Here is an 18,421-nt window from a genome sequence, read left to right as displayed (position 1 = left end):
GATAGCGAAAGTACCCACACCATGGGGGAGATTTAGACTACCTACACACGGGCGAGCGCGATATCAGACTGTAAAACTGCCCGATATTTTGCTCGCCAACATACGATTTACTCGCAGATGCGAGGCATTTTTTGGCAAAAACGCCCATCACTAAAGTATAATGACGATCTTCTGGCACGGCCTTCAGCCACATCGGAGGATCAGCAAGCTTTTCCTATTGTTTTCAATAGTGATGTGATGTGTTTCCCTGTCCCATTGAAAACAATGGGCTATACATTCCGAGGAACGTGAAAATATAGTGCATGACGCGACTGTTTCCCGCATCACTCATGTATATGACTCTCGTCAAAAGAATAGTGTTCATATTCGTGCATCTCGCATCGCACAAGTCTTGTGTGATCTATCTATCTATCTTCCTCCTCCTCCCTTTTTCTTCTGGGGCGTGTGAAAGCTGGTTAATGGCCGTAATTTCAAGTTTTCACCCATTTATAGGTGAAAACTGATAACTCAGTAGAGGTCTGTCCCCTGGGACCCCCACTGATCCTGAGGATGGGAGGACTGTGTTCCTCCTATTTCACAATGCCAGGCTCTCCCTATTTTCCCTAACATATCAGTAAATAGGTTGTGCAAGCACGGCCGCGGCTCCATTCGTTTCAATGTGACACAGTCCTGGTACATGGCGGCAACATCCCTCCCTGCCACACCCCTTTTGGGCAGAAATTGGCATAGGCGGGTGAAGATGAAAAAATGTTGCAAAACTTTTGTGAAAGCTAGCCTCATGCCAAGATTTGTCTTTTATACGCCCGTTTTTACTTGATAAATCTCCCCTTATGTTGCTTTATACAGGACCTTTCTATTCATTGGGAAGCATTCCTTCTGTCACACAGCATGCTCTGTGCTCCCTTATGACACTAGAGGTGCAGTATGAGCTATAGATTTTATGGGTGTTGTATTACAGATCCATAAGGGGGGTCTCGCACATGAGACTTCATTCACATCTGACCCGAGGCTCCATGATGGGTCAGATTTATATAGAAACAAGTGTTGGACTTTCCTGAGAGCCAGTTGTTAAACATAAAAGGGTTTACTATAATGATGGCGGAATGAAAGTAGGTTGAAACTCCATTGTGGACAGAGCCTTAAGTAGTTCAAAGCTTTTTAACACCCATTTTTAATGAAGAATGTATTGCAGTTTTGGAAATATATTTATTATATAAAATATAATATTATTTTGTGGGGTTTTTTTTTTTCTTCTAACACCTGCATCTCGTTGAAGACACTGAATTAGATTTTTTTCCCCTGCTGTAGACTTTTTAGGCCTAATGCACATGGCTGTGACGGGCTCTGCAAGCAGCATAACACCTGTGTGATGGGACGCTATCACACAAACTCGTTAGAGGAGGACACAAACTCCTACCACCGTTACTGCTGATGATTAGAGGCCCATGTCACACAGTTATAATGAAGGAGATGATGGTTCATCCTCCTGACTGTGTATTTATCACTGTAATTATGGTGTGTAGTTCATTTAGGTGAACATACACAGTGTCCTCCTAGCAGGCAGTGATGGTACAAGTGTAAGTGTCTGCATTCTATAGGAAGACCTGCAGAGTCAGGAGACCAGGTGAAGGGGGTACCGAGATGGAAAAATATGCTTTTGCTGGAGTGGCCTTTACAGGAAGTCTGCCAACAGATTTGGGCAAATTGAATGCTACGAAGAGTATAATGGTACCTTTTTTTTATTTTCCAGTGTGACTTCACTTGCCCAATTATAGCCCGGTCTTTGGGCTGTCTACAAATGAGGGTAGCGCCATCTGATGGGCGTTCCCTCTGTGCCTGCGGTCCAACTGTATCCTTGCCCATCGCACATGAAACCCCCGCCCATTCAGTACTTCGTGACGTCTCCAGCTCCACCTGCTGGAGACATCGTGCATTCAGCGACACCCCACTGAGCAAACTGGCAGATGTGCTGCGACTCTTTCCTAGCTGGACTGGCATTGCACCCATGCGCCCTTGTCAGTCCGTCCGGGAAAGATTCACGGCAAATACACATTGCAGTGTCCCTTTAACACAATAGTTCATGAATGTTCATAGTAATTCGTATTTATTCTGCATTTTACTCAGTTACAAGGTTCGGAGTTTGTATTTGTGGCTTGAATGTTGCGAGCTTTGGCGTATTTTATCTCATTCGCTACATTTTTATGTTTATTTACTATTCTACTGTAGGAAAAATTGTACGAATATTAAACTGACTTGCTTTACTGTACAGATTGTTGATCTGAGAACACTAAATGACTACTTAACCCCAAAAATGTGATGCTGATAGTTCTCAGTTACCGGTTGCTATATTAGTATGCGGGTAGAAGTGACTAGAAGACTAATATTAAGACATTATGTTACTATTTAATGAGATGTGAAGATTTTTTTTTTTTTATATCGGAACAGTAGGCTGAGACGTCACTGCCTCTTATTGTTACAGCTTTGACGTGTATTTTGAAACCTGAAAGGCTATTCCCTTCTTGAAAGTCTTCCAATGTCAGTGACTACACAAAAACTAGCGCTAATTCTAAAGACGATACACAGTGCAAATCCATATAGAGAAGGGGATGCACAGCGGTTGACATCGTGGCTTGTGGACGACTCGTAGGCAAATTGTAGAGAAGGCGACACTGGATGAAAGACCTTTTATGTGTTTGGTACGGTGCCCATGTCTTGGCAAATAAACACATAAAGGTTTGTTTACACTGGCAGATTTTGTACCAGGAAGGAGCGCCGGTCAGGAAATCTGATCGCCTCTTGTTCAGCTCCCTTTACATTAAGCGATCTGCTATAATGTATGTGCCCAAATGTCATTAGGACACCCAACCCAGAGCGATGTGCTGCTAACGCCGCACAATTTTTGGTGCCACGTAAAATGTGATTGCCTGACAAACAAGCATTTGCTCTTTTTTATTATGGGAATGTAAATATATATATATATATATATATATATATATATATATATATATATATATATATATATATATATATATATTAGCAGATAATAGAATGAACGAACGTTCCCTTTCATCTGCATGTATGTAAGGCCCTTTACACTCGAATTCTATTCGGAGTGTTGTGATCTTGTTTTGGACCATTTTTTAAAGATGACTTGTACCTTCTGAGTTTATTGGAGGTCCATTGACTTCAATGTGACTGACTCTTATGCTATAAGAGCACCCTTTCTGGGTTTTAGGGAATTTTATTGGGAAACAGTGGTGCGTAGAATTTTTTAAATATATTTTTGCTCACCCATACACCAGAGCAATTGAGGTGTGTGCCAAGGTGCACCATACTCCAGCAGGATTCATATTTAATATGAAACGCCACACTAAAATCATGGGGGAAGTCCTTTATTTACACCGATCGTTGTTTGATTTTTATGCCTGCTCAATACGAACAAAATCAACTTCGTCATTCAGATCTTGCAGGCATATTTACACTGAACGATTATCATTCAGATTCCTGCCATCTTATTGATGATCGTTCCGTGTAAGAGGGCCCATCATTAGTCTAAAGGCCCTTTTACACGCAGCAATTATTGCTCAAGATGCATTAAAACTGCCGAAAATGAGCGATAATCATTGCATGTAAACGCGGGCAGTTGTGCACGATTCGTTCAATTCTCGTTAGCCAAGGTTTTTAGGCTGGCATAAAGGCCATCATTTGGCGGCTGGAAATTCTTTGAATGCAGTTTGTTCAGTGTTTCCAGAGGCTATGCGATGGCTTTGTTTTTCTTTGCATATTCAGTGAATACAATGACTAAGACAGTGGAATGTGTCGGTCAGATGGTTGCTCAGCTGGGCAAAGTGTTTATGCAATAACAATCTCCTAAACACACGCCCAGCTGAGCAAACAACTCCTGGGGTGAAATGCAGGAGATTAAAGACATTCACTACAGGTGTTTTATGCAAAATTGTTGGCAGTTCGTTCAGTTGTTCTGCCATTTTTAAACTATTGTCTTTGCGTGTAAAAGGGCCTTAAGACACAGCACCTGCTTTGATTAACCAGCGCTGTCCACATGAGCAGCGCCGATCTGTCAGAGCAGCAAGTATTGGACTACCGATACATACAGTGTGCATCATCAGGTAGTCAGAATCGGTTCAGCCATCTTTGTTTGCCCAGCCCGGAGGGTCGCTTTAACCTATCACTTCTTAGAGCGTGGGTGGAAACCAGAGGTGGTTCTTGATATTGTGCCATATTATTGCTGGTGCTCCTTGAAAGTGCCATTCGGTGGCACACGGATTGTTTGTGGGTCTGTATTATTGACCTGAGGGGACTGGGGACTGCTTTTCGGGAGACAGAGTCTGAGGGGGAACTTGTAGGCTTCTTCAGTGATGATTTTGACCAAACACATTTATACTTTATCATGACCTATATCTGCTGCGCCATCTTGTATATAGGTATGTGCCGACACAAGATGATGACCTAGAATGCTCTATATGTTGGACCTGAACAGTTCTGGTGCCTATAACGTTCCTGGTAGTGCTTTAATTAGTTCTTTTTAATGAGTAATCGTACTTCTATGCTTGATATATTTGCACACACTTTCCGAGGGTCATCAGAATATTTGCCTTAAGTTAAAGGAGTATTCCCAAGACTGACTTTTTTTATCCCCTAACCTGTGGATGGGTGAGAAGTATGATCGGTGGGGGTCCCATGTTCCCTATTTTTCCTTACTGCGGGCTCACTGCACCTCCCCTTCAATCTCTACATCACTGCGGAACAGCGCCCAAGCGTTTGACACTTTGGGAATGAATGGAGCGGCAATGCACTTGCTGAACCCATGCTTCATTCATCCTTCCCATCTTGGGAGGTGCAGTGAGGGAGAGTAGGGAACACGAGACTCTCCCCCACCCAACCCCACCCCACCTCACCCCCCAATTCGCAATCACTAGGAGTTTTAACAATGTGGATGGATAACTCAATTTTGGGATAACCCCTTTAAGTAAAGGATTATTATAATTTTTTTTTTCACAAGGCTATTCTACATTTTATGTCTAGTAGACATAAAAGTAGTTTGTTCTGTAACTCCAAGGGTTCTTGAGCAAATGGCGGCTTATACATTCTGGTTGATAAGGTACTACTGTAGATGGCAATGAACTCGGATGTGAGCAAAGTTAGAGGAGCCATCGGCTCTCCTGACATGCCCGTTTTTAGTTCTTACTTGCAGTCCTCTTGTGCCCTATTAACAAGTGGAATGGTAATGCCCATTTGTAGATACGTTTCCAGGAGCAATAACAGAGGAACGGCACAAGCAAAATTCTAATCAAATATTCTCCAGAATTTTGTAATTCATGAGGAATGAAAGCATTTACTAAACTGTACACTGCAGGAGAACTAAAGAATCCTTACAGGTTCAGTGTAGGAACTGCCTGATGATAAATTGTGGCTAATATGTTCGGAAGATCCCATTATATTCTGCTCTCATTTTTGCCATTTTTTTTTTCTCCAATTTTTTTTTAATTTTCAAACTGCTGTATTTTTTTTCTATACATCCACCTCCCCTGGGTCATCAGGGTTACAATATGCTGGATTGGGTAAAACTATGTGTTTCAGTGCACAAGCAGACACGTAATATAACTTGTTTCATGTAAATCCCCCCCCCCCCCCCCCAGCATACGAAGTTCCAGATACCCTGTGTGTGAAACTGAATTGTCATCTTGTTACCCTTTCTTTGAACCTTTTTTGAATATGAAAAATAAATGGAATAAACAATTCTCTATGGTTGTGTTCTTTATATCACTGCTGTTACTCCCACCACAGATCCGGTCTCGGCAGTAGCCTTGCTCTGTAGTAAACGGGTTATCCAAGGAGGAAACTTCTTCCCTTCACCCAAAGTGATGAAATAACGTTAAAAGAAGCCGTACCCCACTCTGCTGCAACGGGGGAGAAGAGTATGGCTTTTAATTTATTTCACCACTTTGGACCTGTTTGACAAAAAGTTCCTTCCTGGGGAACCCCTTTTAAGGTTGTCATACACATTACATGAATGTTGGACGAACTCTCTGACTAAGGTGTATGGGGGTCAGGAGAAAAGCTAAATCTGGCATGTTAGATTGCACTATCGGGATCCTTTGTTAGCAGCTTCTTCCCCTCTCCGCATTGAGCAGACCCACACTCTGCATGTGTAGTAGGGAGTCAGGAGGAATAGCCGTTGCTATACAAGGCCAATGGTCACCTGTTAGTGTTTAATCAATGACTGTAGGAGTTTGCTCTTTATGGTTGTATCTTAGCTGGTCTTACCTCTCTGCCTTTTTTAAGTTTTTTGTTTAATTTTTCAAGTAAGGAAAGTTTTTTTTTGTTTTCTTTTTGTTTTGTTTCTTTTTTTTTTTTCCTTTTGTGTCTTTTTTTTGTTTACTCTTCATTACTAGGGCCTCGGCCTTCTCTGGGAATGGGTTTTGGAGCACCATTCGGCTCAGCTTTGAGTACTGCTCTGCAGCCGGCTGGCTTGGGCTCTTCAAATCTCGGAGGTACTTTTTTATATTCTTCTATTATTGCAAATCTAAATTACAGTATTAGAAAGTACTCTTGTGATATAGGAACATTGGGGAATGGGACTGTATACCAGCCACAGCTGCCACCAAAAGTGCAGAGCTCTGCCTGGCAAACAGTTAAGAGGCAAAATGAATATAAAAAAGGAGAAAAAAAATTATATATATATATATATATATATATATATATATATATATATATATATATATATATATATATATATATATATATAATAATTTAGCTTTCAAAACAGTGTGAATGTAAACAAATCTTTACCTGAAGACTTGGACTAAATAAGGTCCCTAAAATGGACATTAATTACCATGTATATTCCCACCTTGCAAAAAAAAAGGTCATAAATGGCAGATAGGTGGGGGTTCGCTGCTTGTATCCCTCCGATTTAATGAGTTGTTCTCTCGACCCAGGGCCTTTGTGTATGTATCTATTTTTTGCAGGAAGTAGACAGCTCTATTCCTTGCTCAGTGGTCCCCGCTGGTATTGCATTCTGAGTCCCACTGAAGTATATGTGACTCGGCATGCAATACCAGCCGAGATGAATGCGCCATGTTCGTAAGTGTTTCCTTCGGGCAGGAAAAGGGCTCTTTACGGGTCTGTGTCGGAGACCTTTTTTGTCTGAATGGAAGGCACATTTCAGGTTTTATGTAATAGAGTATGCGGATTTCAAAAATCAAGATGAAAAAATTCTCTGAAAACCGGAACACCTCCCTATTTACACTTGAAAAACCGAAAAATCATATTTTTATCAAGTTTCATATTTTATATATTTGTTATTTTATGCCCAAAATAAAAAAAAACATTTATTTGTTATGAAATAAAACCAAAATACATAAAACATCATAACCATATTTGTTTATATTTCTGTACGTGCAGTACAAAAAAAATTACAATCTTTACAACAGTCATATACTCATTAGCCTACTCCAATTTACGCATATACTATTTAGGAGAAGGATCGTTAGTCTTTTTTGTATCGAAATATGGTGTGAATTTTCCGTATTTGTTCTGGTCATTTAGGGACGTGTTCCGGTTTTCGTTTTTTTATCGGCATACTCTGTTACATAAAACCTGAAATGTGCCTTTTATTCAAACAAAAAAGGTCTCCACCACTACAGGCTACTGTACACACAGGCATTGGCATGGGGGAACAGCTGATCTAGGTTTGATGCAATCAAAATCCTTATTCTTGCTCTGGCGGCTCATGTCTGTATGTCATCCTGGCTCTGCTGACTTTCTTTGTTGTGCTTTTACAATTGAAACAGTTTTTCAGGCTTCATTACCATATAAACCGTGGTATAGCCATAAAGACATCACTTTAACCTTAAGGACAGAGCAGCCATTGCAGCTGTCTACCATCACACGGCAGTAAAACGTGTAACAGTGGGCTGTGCGAGGTTACAGCTGCGTGTATATATGACGGGCTCGGAGCAGGGGAGGCGCATGGTCACGTTACATGGAATTAGGTGTGATTTATCTGGAGGGCTGCATAAAACAGAGTTGGACTGGAATCGCACATGCTAGTTTTCTGTGGCAGTTTTTGATGCAGTTTTTTTGAGTGCAAGCCAGAAGTGGAATCAAAATGAGATGGGAAATATAAAGGAAGGACTTAAACTACTTCTTTTTTACTGGATCCACTTCTGGCTTTGGCTCAAAAATTGCAACAAAAACTGCATTAAATTCTGCATGTGGATGTCCAGCCTAAAAGGGAATTTTATTATTTTTTTTTTATATCCCCTTTAAATCCTTAATTGCAGTAATCCACAGACTAAGGGTGCATTCAGAAGACCGTATATCGGCTGGGTTTTCACGCCCAGCCGATATACTGCGTCTCTCTTTGCAGGGGGAGGAAGCTGGAAGAGTCGGGAGCAGTGCTCTGAGCTCCCGCCCCCTCTCTGCCTCCTCCTCCACCCCCCTGCACTATTTTCAATGAGGAGAGGTGGGATGGGGGGTGGAGCTTATTCCTGAAACTTAGCCCTGCCCTGTCCCACCTCCTCTCACTGCAAATAGTGCAGAGGGGCAGAGAGGGGGCGGGAGCTCAGAGCACTACTCCCGGATCTTCCAGCCTCTTCCCCCTGCAGAGAGAGACGCCATATATCAGCCGGCGTGAACACCCGGCCGATATACGGTCATCTGAATGCGCCCTAAATGTTCCTGCACTCCTTCGGGGAAAAGAGAGAAAAAAATAATTTAATCTGTGCATGCTTTTACACTGCATGACAATCGCTCAGTTTCTCGCTGATCACTGGAATCTGATTTGTTGACCCGTGTAAAAGGACCCTTAGAGTAGCTTTACACAAGTCCACTACTGGCTGAAAAATCACATGTAAACATGGAGCACACATGGGTGCTGAGCAAGAAATCCTTCAGTTGCTTACTTCAGCTCACAGGAGCAATAGTTGCCCGTGTGAAGTAACCCTTACACATCCGACGATTGGTCGTTCCAACCAAAATCGTGAGATTTGGGCGATCTATATCTGAGTATAGACACCCTAAGTCTTATGTCTGTTCTCGGAGCCTTTAGTGCCATAAGTTAAATAGAGGATCTTGCATGTGGGCCTGTGGGTATGTATATTATATTGTCAGTACAACTTCCATCAAAGTTTGTCCTTGTCATAGACTCAGGGTGAATGCCCATGAACGGAATCGCTGCGTGTTTCCTGCTGCGGAAAAACGTGCGTGAATTCCTCAGCTATTAGGTTCTATTGAACCTAATGGCTTTCTGCCTGCCAATGCTCACATGTGGAATTCTACCGAGGGGGGAAAAAAACGCGGCATGTTCTATTTTCCGCGGATTTACCCGGGTAAGGTCTCCATTAATCCATGGAAGTCCGCGATCACTCGCAGGCACATTTTTGTTTAATTGCGTAAATCCGCGGGCATATCCCATGTCGTGGGCATAAGCCCTTAGAATGTGATGGAAATATATTGTCGGGCCTCCTTTTATGTCACACATCTGCATGCATCAGTAACCCTCTTGTTCCTTAAAGTATAACTAAAGTTTTTTAAAACTTCTGACATAGCGACATGGCAGAAGTTTTGATTGGTGCGGCCCAGGTGCTGAGACCCCTACTGATCAATAAAATGAACGGTCAGATGCACTCGGCTCTTTGGGCTGTCATTGTGCGCAGTGTACAGATTCCATAGAGTTTCTCCAAGCGGTGACAGACGGCCGAACAGGTACAACATTCAGATGAGCGCTTCTACCAGACTGTTTCTCAGCACCTGGACCCCACTGATTAAAACTTCTGACATGTCACTATAACATTTCAAAAGTTTTTAAAGCGTTTAGTTACCCTTCAGCCTCTGCTTATTACTAGTCTGTATACTGTTTCCTCTTTACTATTGTCTGGCTTTGAGCTTTGAAGAAACTGAAATCTCAAATCTTTAATAGCCTTGCCAATTCAGGTGGCTTAGTTGCCTTGAAACTTCCTTCCTCTTTTAGCACCATCTTTGCTTATTTGATACTTGCTTGCTACTTTGTATGGAGATTTGTGAAATGTATAGTTATTTTTAATTTTTTTGCCACGACATTTAAGGCTATTTATTCTGTACATGATTTGTATCCGGAAATGCACTAAAAGAAACAATAGAAACTATTTTCTCCATATCGATCTCTGGCTGCATCCATTGTGGCAAGAGGGCTCATGTGCCAGCTCCTTTCGGCTGCATGGATGCATAGCACTTTTGTTAGGGCGTCTATAAGAAACCCTAACATGAAGCCTCTGTCTGGTGACTGATAGCCTTGAAAGCCTAACTATGGCCGCCTGCAGACGACCGGGTCGGATCCCGCTGCGAGAATTCTCGCAGCAGGACACGACCTGAGCCTCTGCAGAGAGCAGCGCGTTACTCACCCGCTCCCGCGGCCCCAGATCTTTCATGTGCCGGCAGCCGCCGCATGCGCAGACCGGAGCCGGTGGCCGGGGAGTGACATTTCTGTGCGGGGCTCCGTGAGCCCCGCACAGAAATAGAGCCTGCCGCGGTTTGTTTTCTGCGTGGCCAAACCACGGCCGTCTGCATAGGATTACGTGTTGTAATGCAATCCTATGCAGGCGTGTACGGGTGGAAATTCTGCGGGGAATCCCGCTGCGGAATTTCCGCCCATGTGCAGGGGGCCTTAAAATACACTTACATTTAGAAGTCATTTATGTAAAAAAAATAAATAAATGAAGTAATACAATATTTTGATGTGAAATATACTCAATAGAATCTATGAAACCATTTCACAAAAATATTAACTCCCATGGCTTAAAGGAGCAGTGTACAATATTGATAACTGTTATACCTACAACGGGGACCGAGTGGGGTGGAGCATGACTGTTTGTTTTTTTTCCCCCTTGACATGCTCAGATCTTCGCACCCCGCTGTAGGTATAATGAAGTGTAACGGTTTTACCCTAAGGCCGGATTCAGACAACGTGGAATACAAAAAAAAATAGAACACACTGATTTCAATGGCTTCGTTCACATGTGCGTATTTGGTCTGCGCATTTCAGTCGTGCAAAAAAATATGCAACATGCTCCATTTTCCTGTGTATTTGTGCAGGGAAAGGGTTTTTGAATACAATTGGCCATTTTAATGGCCGAGGTCATTGGTGTGTGTTTTTTGTTGTGCGCGCAATTGCGCACGTAGAAGTACTGTAAAATATGCAGATCCATGTGCAAATATGCAAAAGTCAAATCTGCCGTAACAGGCTGCAAATATACGCTGAAAACGCATGCTTGTGTGAATCCAGACTTGCTGTTCATTTGAAGACCCCCCTCATGAGCTTAGGGTAGGCATTGCAACTTGACATCTGATACGCTGAATATATAAGGGGGTTTCCAGTTGTCCTTTTTTTCATAAATGATGCACTAAAGACATCTAGCGCATGATTTGCGTTTGGTGGAGATTGTAGATTGTTTGTTACTTATCATCCTTGTAACTGTCTGTGTTACAAATTATGTTACTTGTGTTTTGTCTAATACTGTCCCACTAGGATTTGGAAGTAGTTCTGCTTTCGGAGGTAACACCTCTGGAGCCTCCACCTTTGGCTTTGGAGCTGCAAATAAACCATCTGGAAGCCTCAGTGCAGGTTTGTATTGTGTGTTTGTGTTTGTATATAACTGAGTAGCCTATATAAAGCATTTCTGTAAATGCTCTCAGACATGCCCCAAGGGAAAGGGCCTACAAGTCATCGCAAATTCTAAGGCCGCCTGTCCACGGGCGTAGCGTTTTAACGCAGTGGGAGAACCCTAAAGTCACCGCGATTTTTCGCAATGAACCTATCATTATGATAGGTTCATTGCGGCATGCAGAAATTGTAATATGCAAGCGGAAAATCGCAGTGGATTTCCACTTGTGTACATCGGGCTGCGCTTTCCATAGTTATCCTATGGAAAGCGTTCATTGCATTACCCGCGTGAGGTTTACTGCCACGGATAACGCAATGCGGAATCGCCTGTGGACAGGAGGCCTAATGCCATGGCTTTGCAAAAGAAAATGGTGAAAATCACCTTTTACAGGGGTTATATGTTATTTATTACTGTCACTTCTCTTCAGACTTTAAAAGGAACCTGTCATCAGCTTTGAGCCCCATAAACTATTATGGGGTCCAAGGGTGAGGGAATGTTGAGTTCGGGAGCTGTTTCATACTTACAGGGTACCCAATTTCTGTGCCGTGTCCCTGCGAAGCTAGTGTGTAAACACAGCGCGCCTCTTTTCAGACGGGTCTAAGCACACGCTCTCCCATTCATCTCTATGATACTGATGAGCTGCACTGTGGGTCTTACTTCATAATGCCCTGGTTCTCACTGGGGAAATGCTGTAAGCAATGCAGGGAAAATGTACCCTGTTTCCCTGAAAATAAGACATGGCATGATTTTCCCGAATTTATGAGGATGCAAAATGATTTTTCAGGCTTTTTGAGGATGCTTGAAATATAAGCCCTACTCCAAAATTAAGCCCTGCTAACAGTTAATTAAAAAGTGAATTTAAATAGTGTCCAGGCAGCTATACATGTAAAAAAGGTAAACCTTTTTGAACAAAATTTAATTTAAGACACGGTCTTATTTTCAGGGGAAACACTGTATTACATGCTAGCCCTTCAGCTGAATGGCTATGTAATGTATGGGTAGATCGAGTCCACAAGACCTAGAGCTGCTCTGTTCTGAAGCCCTATCTACCAGGTCCATATGGCTAAATGGGGCCTATGACATAGGGTTGTCTTCATATGAAATCCCCTTTTAAGACCGTTTAGCTGCTGTTTTCCTTTAACTTCTTTTCAACATAAACTCAGCTGAACTTGTGTTTATACACTTTGGGAAGAGAGGCCTCAATTAGTACAGCACAAGCTACAAAAAGCCCAATATTCCTACCTGTCCCAAGGGCTCTGAGAATTTTGTATAGTATTTACCGGAGTTCCTAGAAGAGCTCCAGGACACCTTAACAATTAATACAGATGCTGTGAAACTGCTGTTAAAAATGTAGAGAAACAATGCTTGTGGTCTGTGTCAGATCAACACTTATTTTGAAAGACAAATGATGGACTTGGCCATGGCAGCATCTTCTCCTCACGATCTTCTCCTGGCTCCTGCAGTCCCACGTGTGACGTCGCCTCCAGCCGGCCGATTCTACTTCTTCCGGTGACGGAGTATCCATTCTTGGCAGTCTCCTTCCTTCATGTCAATGTAAGCTACGTCACTAGTGACGTAGTATTCACAGCCTGGCAGGGAGTGCCGAGCTATTGCTAAGACTCCGCATGCGTGCTGTCTCGCGTCAAAAGTATATGAACATTCACGGCAGGACAGTGTGCATGCGCAGTCTTAGCAATTAGCTTGGTATTCCCTGCTAGGCAGGGAATGCTACGTCACTAGTGACCTGCAGGAAGGTGACTGCCAGCAATGTACGTAACCTCACAGGAAGCAGAGAATCTAAATGACTGGAGGTGACATGACCCGGGGGGACTGCAGGAGCCAGGAGAAGATGCGGTAAGAAGACTGCTTAGGGAGAAATAGGTAAGTATTGTTTGTTTGTTTTTTCTAGTGACAGAACCCCTTTTAAAGGAGTTTCCAGATTTAAGGAGCATTTTGGTGAAATTAAATTATCCTCTGCCTCCAGGATAAGGGATCATTATCTGACCAGAGGTGATCCAACTAGTCAGACCTCCACTGATCTCCAGAACGGGGGTCCTGTGTTCCCCAAAAGACTGACACTATAAATGGAGCAGCAGTCCACTCCAATCATCTCAGTGAGAGGTGGAGATCATCAAGCGCTTGAACTTGGCTATTTTCGGTGCTTCCATTGAAATGAATTAAGGGGTGGCTGAGCGCACACACACTGGTCAGTCTCTCGGGAAACATGAAACCCCTGTTCTGGCAATCATTAGTGGTCCCAGAGGTTGGACCCCCACGGTCACCTAGCGATCGCATATTGTCAACAGAATACCAAGTGAAGGTTATTACAGAACGAAAAGTTTAGCGATGTTCGATTCGCCATTTTCAAAGTCCATCAGGAGAAGAGTTTTCTGCTGGTGTGTTTAAGGATCATCTAGACTGTATGGCTTTTCAACCAGTGGTTATGACAAAGGGTCCTTTTATGCAATTCACTCTAGATGGAGGCTGATCAAGACTGGGACTCATGTGTAAAGTCCTGGTACATGTTGATTCGGGCTCTATTAGTGACCATATAATCTTTCATCCCCATAGTTTCAGCATTGTCGACAGCACTGCGCCTGTTTATACTTGGAGATGCGCTGCTGACAACATTAGAGACTCCATCACCCAGTGAACAAGGGTTTGCTTGTTAGTTGGGTTATCAGTGGCACCAGCACACTGCCTGATGACCAGGCAAGCAAACCCTCCTAGGAAAGTTCTTGCCCAGCCCTTTAGGATCTAGTCATTCATCACAACAAGCAGAAACTTCTTGAAAATGGTGAGGAACTGAAATACCCAATATTTTAGAAAGTCTATGACAAAGAGGTGCTAACAAAGACCAGCTCTGGTGGACGTGGCCCAATCTTGTATTACATTACCGCTGGAGGGGACCCATATGGCGGCTACACACAACCTTCTCCAGAGTTAACTGCTGAGGGGTGCCAGGTGCAATTCGAAAAAGGATTGTTGAAGTGAAAGCTTTTTACTTTATTTTTTTTTTGCACATAAATTGGGAAAATTCATTTTAATTGTTCTCACTTTTTCCATTTTCTTTTGATGTGGTAATCCCAGAGTGCAATATAGCATAAGAAACAAAGTATACAATGCTCCTCGCATGCCCTGAAATACATAGCATGCAGAGACCTTCGTAATCATTTGATGTTGGTGCCACGAGTTACATTTGAAAAAGCGACCACTGATCAGTTAACGAACCGATTAGTTTTCTTCGTCTCTCGGTCTTACTTACATTTATTTCATTTTGTCCTCTGAGATTTAAAGTGAACCTGCCACTTAAATGTGTAATTGGCTATTTTTCATCCAAGAAGCTAATTTTCTCCAGGAGTTGTAAGTTATTTGGCAGGGTGTCACCGACTCGCACACAGAACATTTGAAGGTACTAAGAGAATTTTGGAAGGTGTACTATTAGTCGATAAGATTTCTTTCCACAAGGGGCGGGCTGGGCAACCAATACAGTCCAGTCATTCTGACATTCCTATCTAAGCCCAAAGGAATGTCCGACTTGAACGAAACTTCATTTCTTTAAGTGAGGGGGTTCACTTTAAATAACTTTTTCATGATGTTTTTGTCACCGCTGAGTTTCACACACTGAAAATGTAACCGTTCCACAATGCAAATCAGTGGAGGGAAATGTATCTGATGTTTTGGCTAGTGTGTAGAGTTATTTAAATGGAAACCCTTTCTCACTTAAATTAATGGTTTCAAATGTATTTTATCCCCTAAAGGATTTGGCAGTTCATCTACATCTGGATTTAACTTCAGCAATCCCGGGATCAATGCTTCAGCTGGCTTAACCTTCGGAGTATCTAACTCCTCATCGGCAGGTTTTGGGACTGGATCACAGCTGCTACAGCTTAAGAAGCCCCCAGCTGGAAACAAGCGAGGGAAAAGATAGACGTTTTAGACAATATAATGTAGTTAGTACGTCGAAAGATCTATTTTTCTAAACAAGTGCTGTAATTGTTCCCTGAGAGGTTTATAAAGTCGTGTTTTTTTTTTTGTTTTTTTTTTAATGTTTCATTCCCTCCCTGAATTATTTTTATGTCCGGAAGTCATAATTGTAGGGGCTTCCTGCAAAAAATGTCATGGAAAAAATATTTTCCAAGCTAGAAATTTGATATATTGTTGTCATTTGCCTTAATGGTAAGGTATTTCTATAGATAACTTCTAAAGGGGTTGTCCTACTTCTAGCTTTTTTTTTTTTTTTTTTGTACAGGAAGCAGACCGTTCCGCACATTTTGCAGTGGCCCGGGTTGGTGCTGCAGGTCGATCCCATTTACTTTACTAGGACTTAGCCTGCAGTACTAACCTGGGCCATTGCGCAATATATGGAGCCGTCCGCTTCCTTCAGCTAGAAGTTGAAAAATCCCTCTAAAAGTGAAGTGTTACTAACTGTGCTGTGTGTATTTGTGTTGAGTTCTTTAGCGATAACCCTTTTACTACAGTCTGGTACAGTGGTCGCCTTGTTTTCCATATTGTCCTTATACTCTGAAGACTAAAAATGTAGATGGCCATGCCCACTTTCTGCCAGTTTGCCACTTTTTTCCTCTAGGTCAATTGCTTTACTGTAGCTCCTCTTCAATGTGCACCACTTTCCAATACTAGTTTCCCTATACATTTTTTAATGGTCTAGATCATATTTTTTTCTTTATAAGTGGCAATCTGTTTTGTTGGCATCTAGCAGATTTGGGACCATATAAACCCAGTGCATTTCAGGGTTGAGAAAAATCCGCATGGTTCTATAAAGTTTTATTTTTGTCTTTCCTATGCCTAAATGTGCCAGCCACTCTTCATATAGTCTTGCAGTATATGGGGGTAATGACAGATGTGAAGAAACTGGAGATAAAGGTTTCCTGTATTATAGAAGCACTTTATTTCCAGCTGCAAAGGAAAACCTTGGATTACACTGCACCAGATGTGGGGGGAAATCCTTCTATAGTCTCACCGCCGGCTACAGGTCCATCCAGATAGAGCGCCCTTAATGTTATAGGCGGTACAGCATCGGAGGTTCTGTTCACATAGGAAAAGCTATGCGGATGTGACTCTGCTCTCCGCCGTGTTATGTGGTTAATGTCATTTCTGCCATTAGGATCTTATGCATTCATATACATTGCATAGCTGCATTCTCAAACTGTCCAGCCCTATGAGAGCGCGGCTTTTTTTCTTTCTTTTGCACAACCCTGCATACATTGTGTAGACATTTTAGTTGCCTGAGTTTCTTCCCGGCAGTTTTTGGACACTGAAGTCTATTTTCCATGGATAGATGTCTGTGCATTTAGTATTAAACTGGTAAGAATAATAACTCTTGCATGTTTTCACTATGGTGTATGTATATGTACTGCATACTGACTATGTATGTAAACTGGAATTGTGTAACTGTGACAATTTTGTAGCACGCCCCCCCCCCCCCCCCTCACATTTTTTGTAATATTTCTCTTCTTTTAAAAAAGTGATTAAAGAATGTAAGGCACTAGTCATGGTGCTGAATTACTAAGATGTATGTTAGTTGTGCTGTGGTGTAGTAGCTAAAGCATAGAAAACGTGCAGTGTCTTAATAGCGAGAGCGGAAAAGCCATCCATAGCTGGACAGAAGAACTTTCCATACGTTATTCCAACCGGCACAGGGAGGCACCCACCATCAAAACGGATGACCCGGATGCCACAAAGGATTACATAGCGAACTGTTGGATCAGCTCTAGCATGCATTTCACTACAGCTATTGGAGGAGGAGAGGAAATGCTGGTTTGGCGTTGACGTATGGGGATCTTGCCTAAATTGGCTGATATAGTTCAGTGCTCAAAGAGGCAGCTTGCTGCAGATCTGATTTCTGAAACCCCCAGCATTCAGGTGGACCACATTTTCCCTGCAGCAAGGCAGTTAATAGGCCACCCATGTACTGTAGGGTAGTCCAAAGCAGGAGTGCTGCTCTTAGTGGTTCACCTCTTGCTAAAAAAGGTGATGCTTGGAGCAGATTTTAAAGAATATAGAATAAAGACCATCTCTTTGAAAAGAACAGTCCCTTATTAAGGTCAGATTTCCTTGACAGATTTTAAGTGTCACCACATATTACAAATCCTGGCCATAGTCTTTGAGAAGACAACTCCCTAGCAGTCAATTTTGTAAATGGAATATTGGGTGGTCATCTCAGAGGTGTTGCTGTATATTTGTTTATTACTTTCTACTTCTACCCCGATCAAGCAAAAGTGAAAAGAGAAGCGTCTTAAAGGGTCATGAAACATAAATTGAATGCAACACAACTACAACAACTTAAAGACCAAAGAAACCTTTTCTGCATGAAAAATCAATATATACATCTTACCAAGTCACTACAGAAAGAAAATAATGTACTTATGTTTGTCTTTTTGCATTGAGTTTTTCTTTTCATGCATTTAGAAAACGTCATACGTGGTTTGCAGTCTCTCCTACATTCAAGTTTATGACTTGGAGGTCTTCACAACACTGATTATCTGGTCTGTCATGAATGCACACAAGCTGGGCTCCCCCGTCCTTTTTTTTTTTTTTTCAGAAGCTGTATAGCATAACAAGGGCCACTCAATACTACACAACTGTCTCGTCTATTTCATCCTCCCTATGTAGCGGCTGGTCCTCTACCCCCTCAGGCTGACTAGCAGAAAAATCACCTGGAGTGGATTACAGCCCTCTGCAATAATAGGCGGTCTCTGGTCTCTCGTCAAGATCTAGCACTGTCATGCAGCCCTCTG

The 18,421-nt window shown here is 42.4% G+C and overlaps 1 protein-coding gene across 2 annotated transcripts in view; it reads left to right on the top strand.

The window, feature by feature from the left end:
• The window catches only part of NUP58 (nucleoporin 58), a 47,118-nt gene extending 29,925 nt beyond the window's left edge, over positions 1-17,193 (top strand). Inside the window, exons 13-15 of one of the 2 annotated variants that reach the window (XM_066583445.1) lie at positions 6,414-6,512; positions 11,528-11,623; positions 15,425-17,193. In XM_066583445.1, coding sequence (XP_066439542.1) covers positions 6,414-6,512; positions 11,528-11,623; positions 15,425-15,594 — 365 coding nt within the window. In that variant the 3' untranslated portion in view covers positions 15,595-17,193. The remainder of the gene's footprint in view (positions 1-6,413; positions 6,513-11,527; positions 11,624-15,424) is intronic. The other variant, XM_066583454.1, reaches the window with a different exon arrangement.
• The last annotated feature ends 1,228 nt before the right edge of the window (positions 17,194-18,421 follow it).

The sequence above is a fragment of the Eleutherodactylus coqui genome, chromosome 1 (genome assembly GCF_035609145.1).
Source record: "Eleutherodactylus coqui strain aEleCoq1 chromosome 1, aEleCoq1.hap1, whole genome shotgun sequence".
Lineage (NCBI taxonomy): Eukaryota > Metazoa > Chordata > Amphibia > Anura > Eleutherodactylidae > Eleutherodactylus > Eleutherodactylus coqui.
This window is presented reverse-complemented; position numbering and strand designations above follow the sequence as displayed.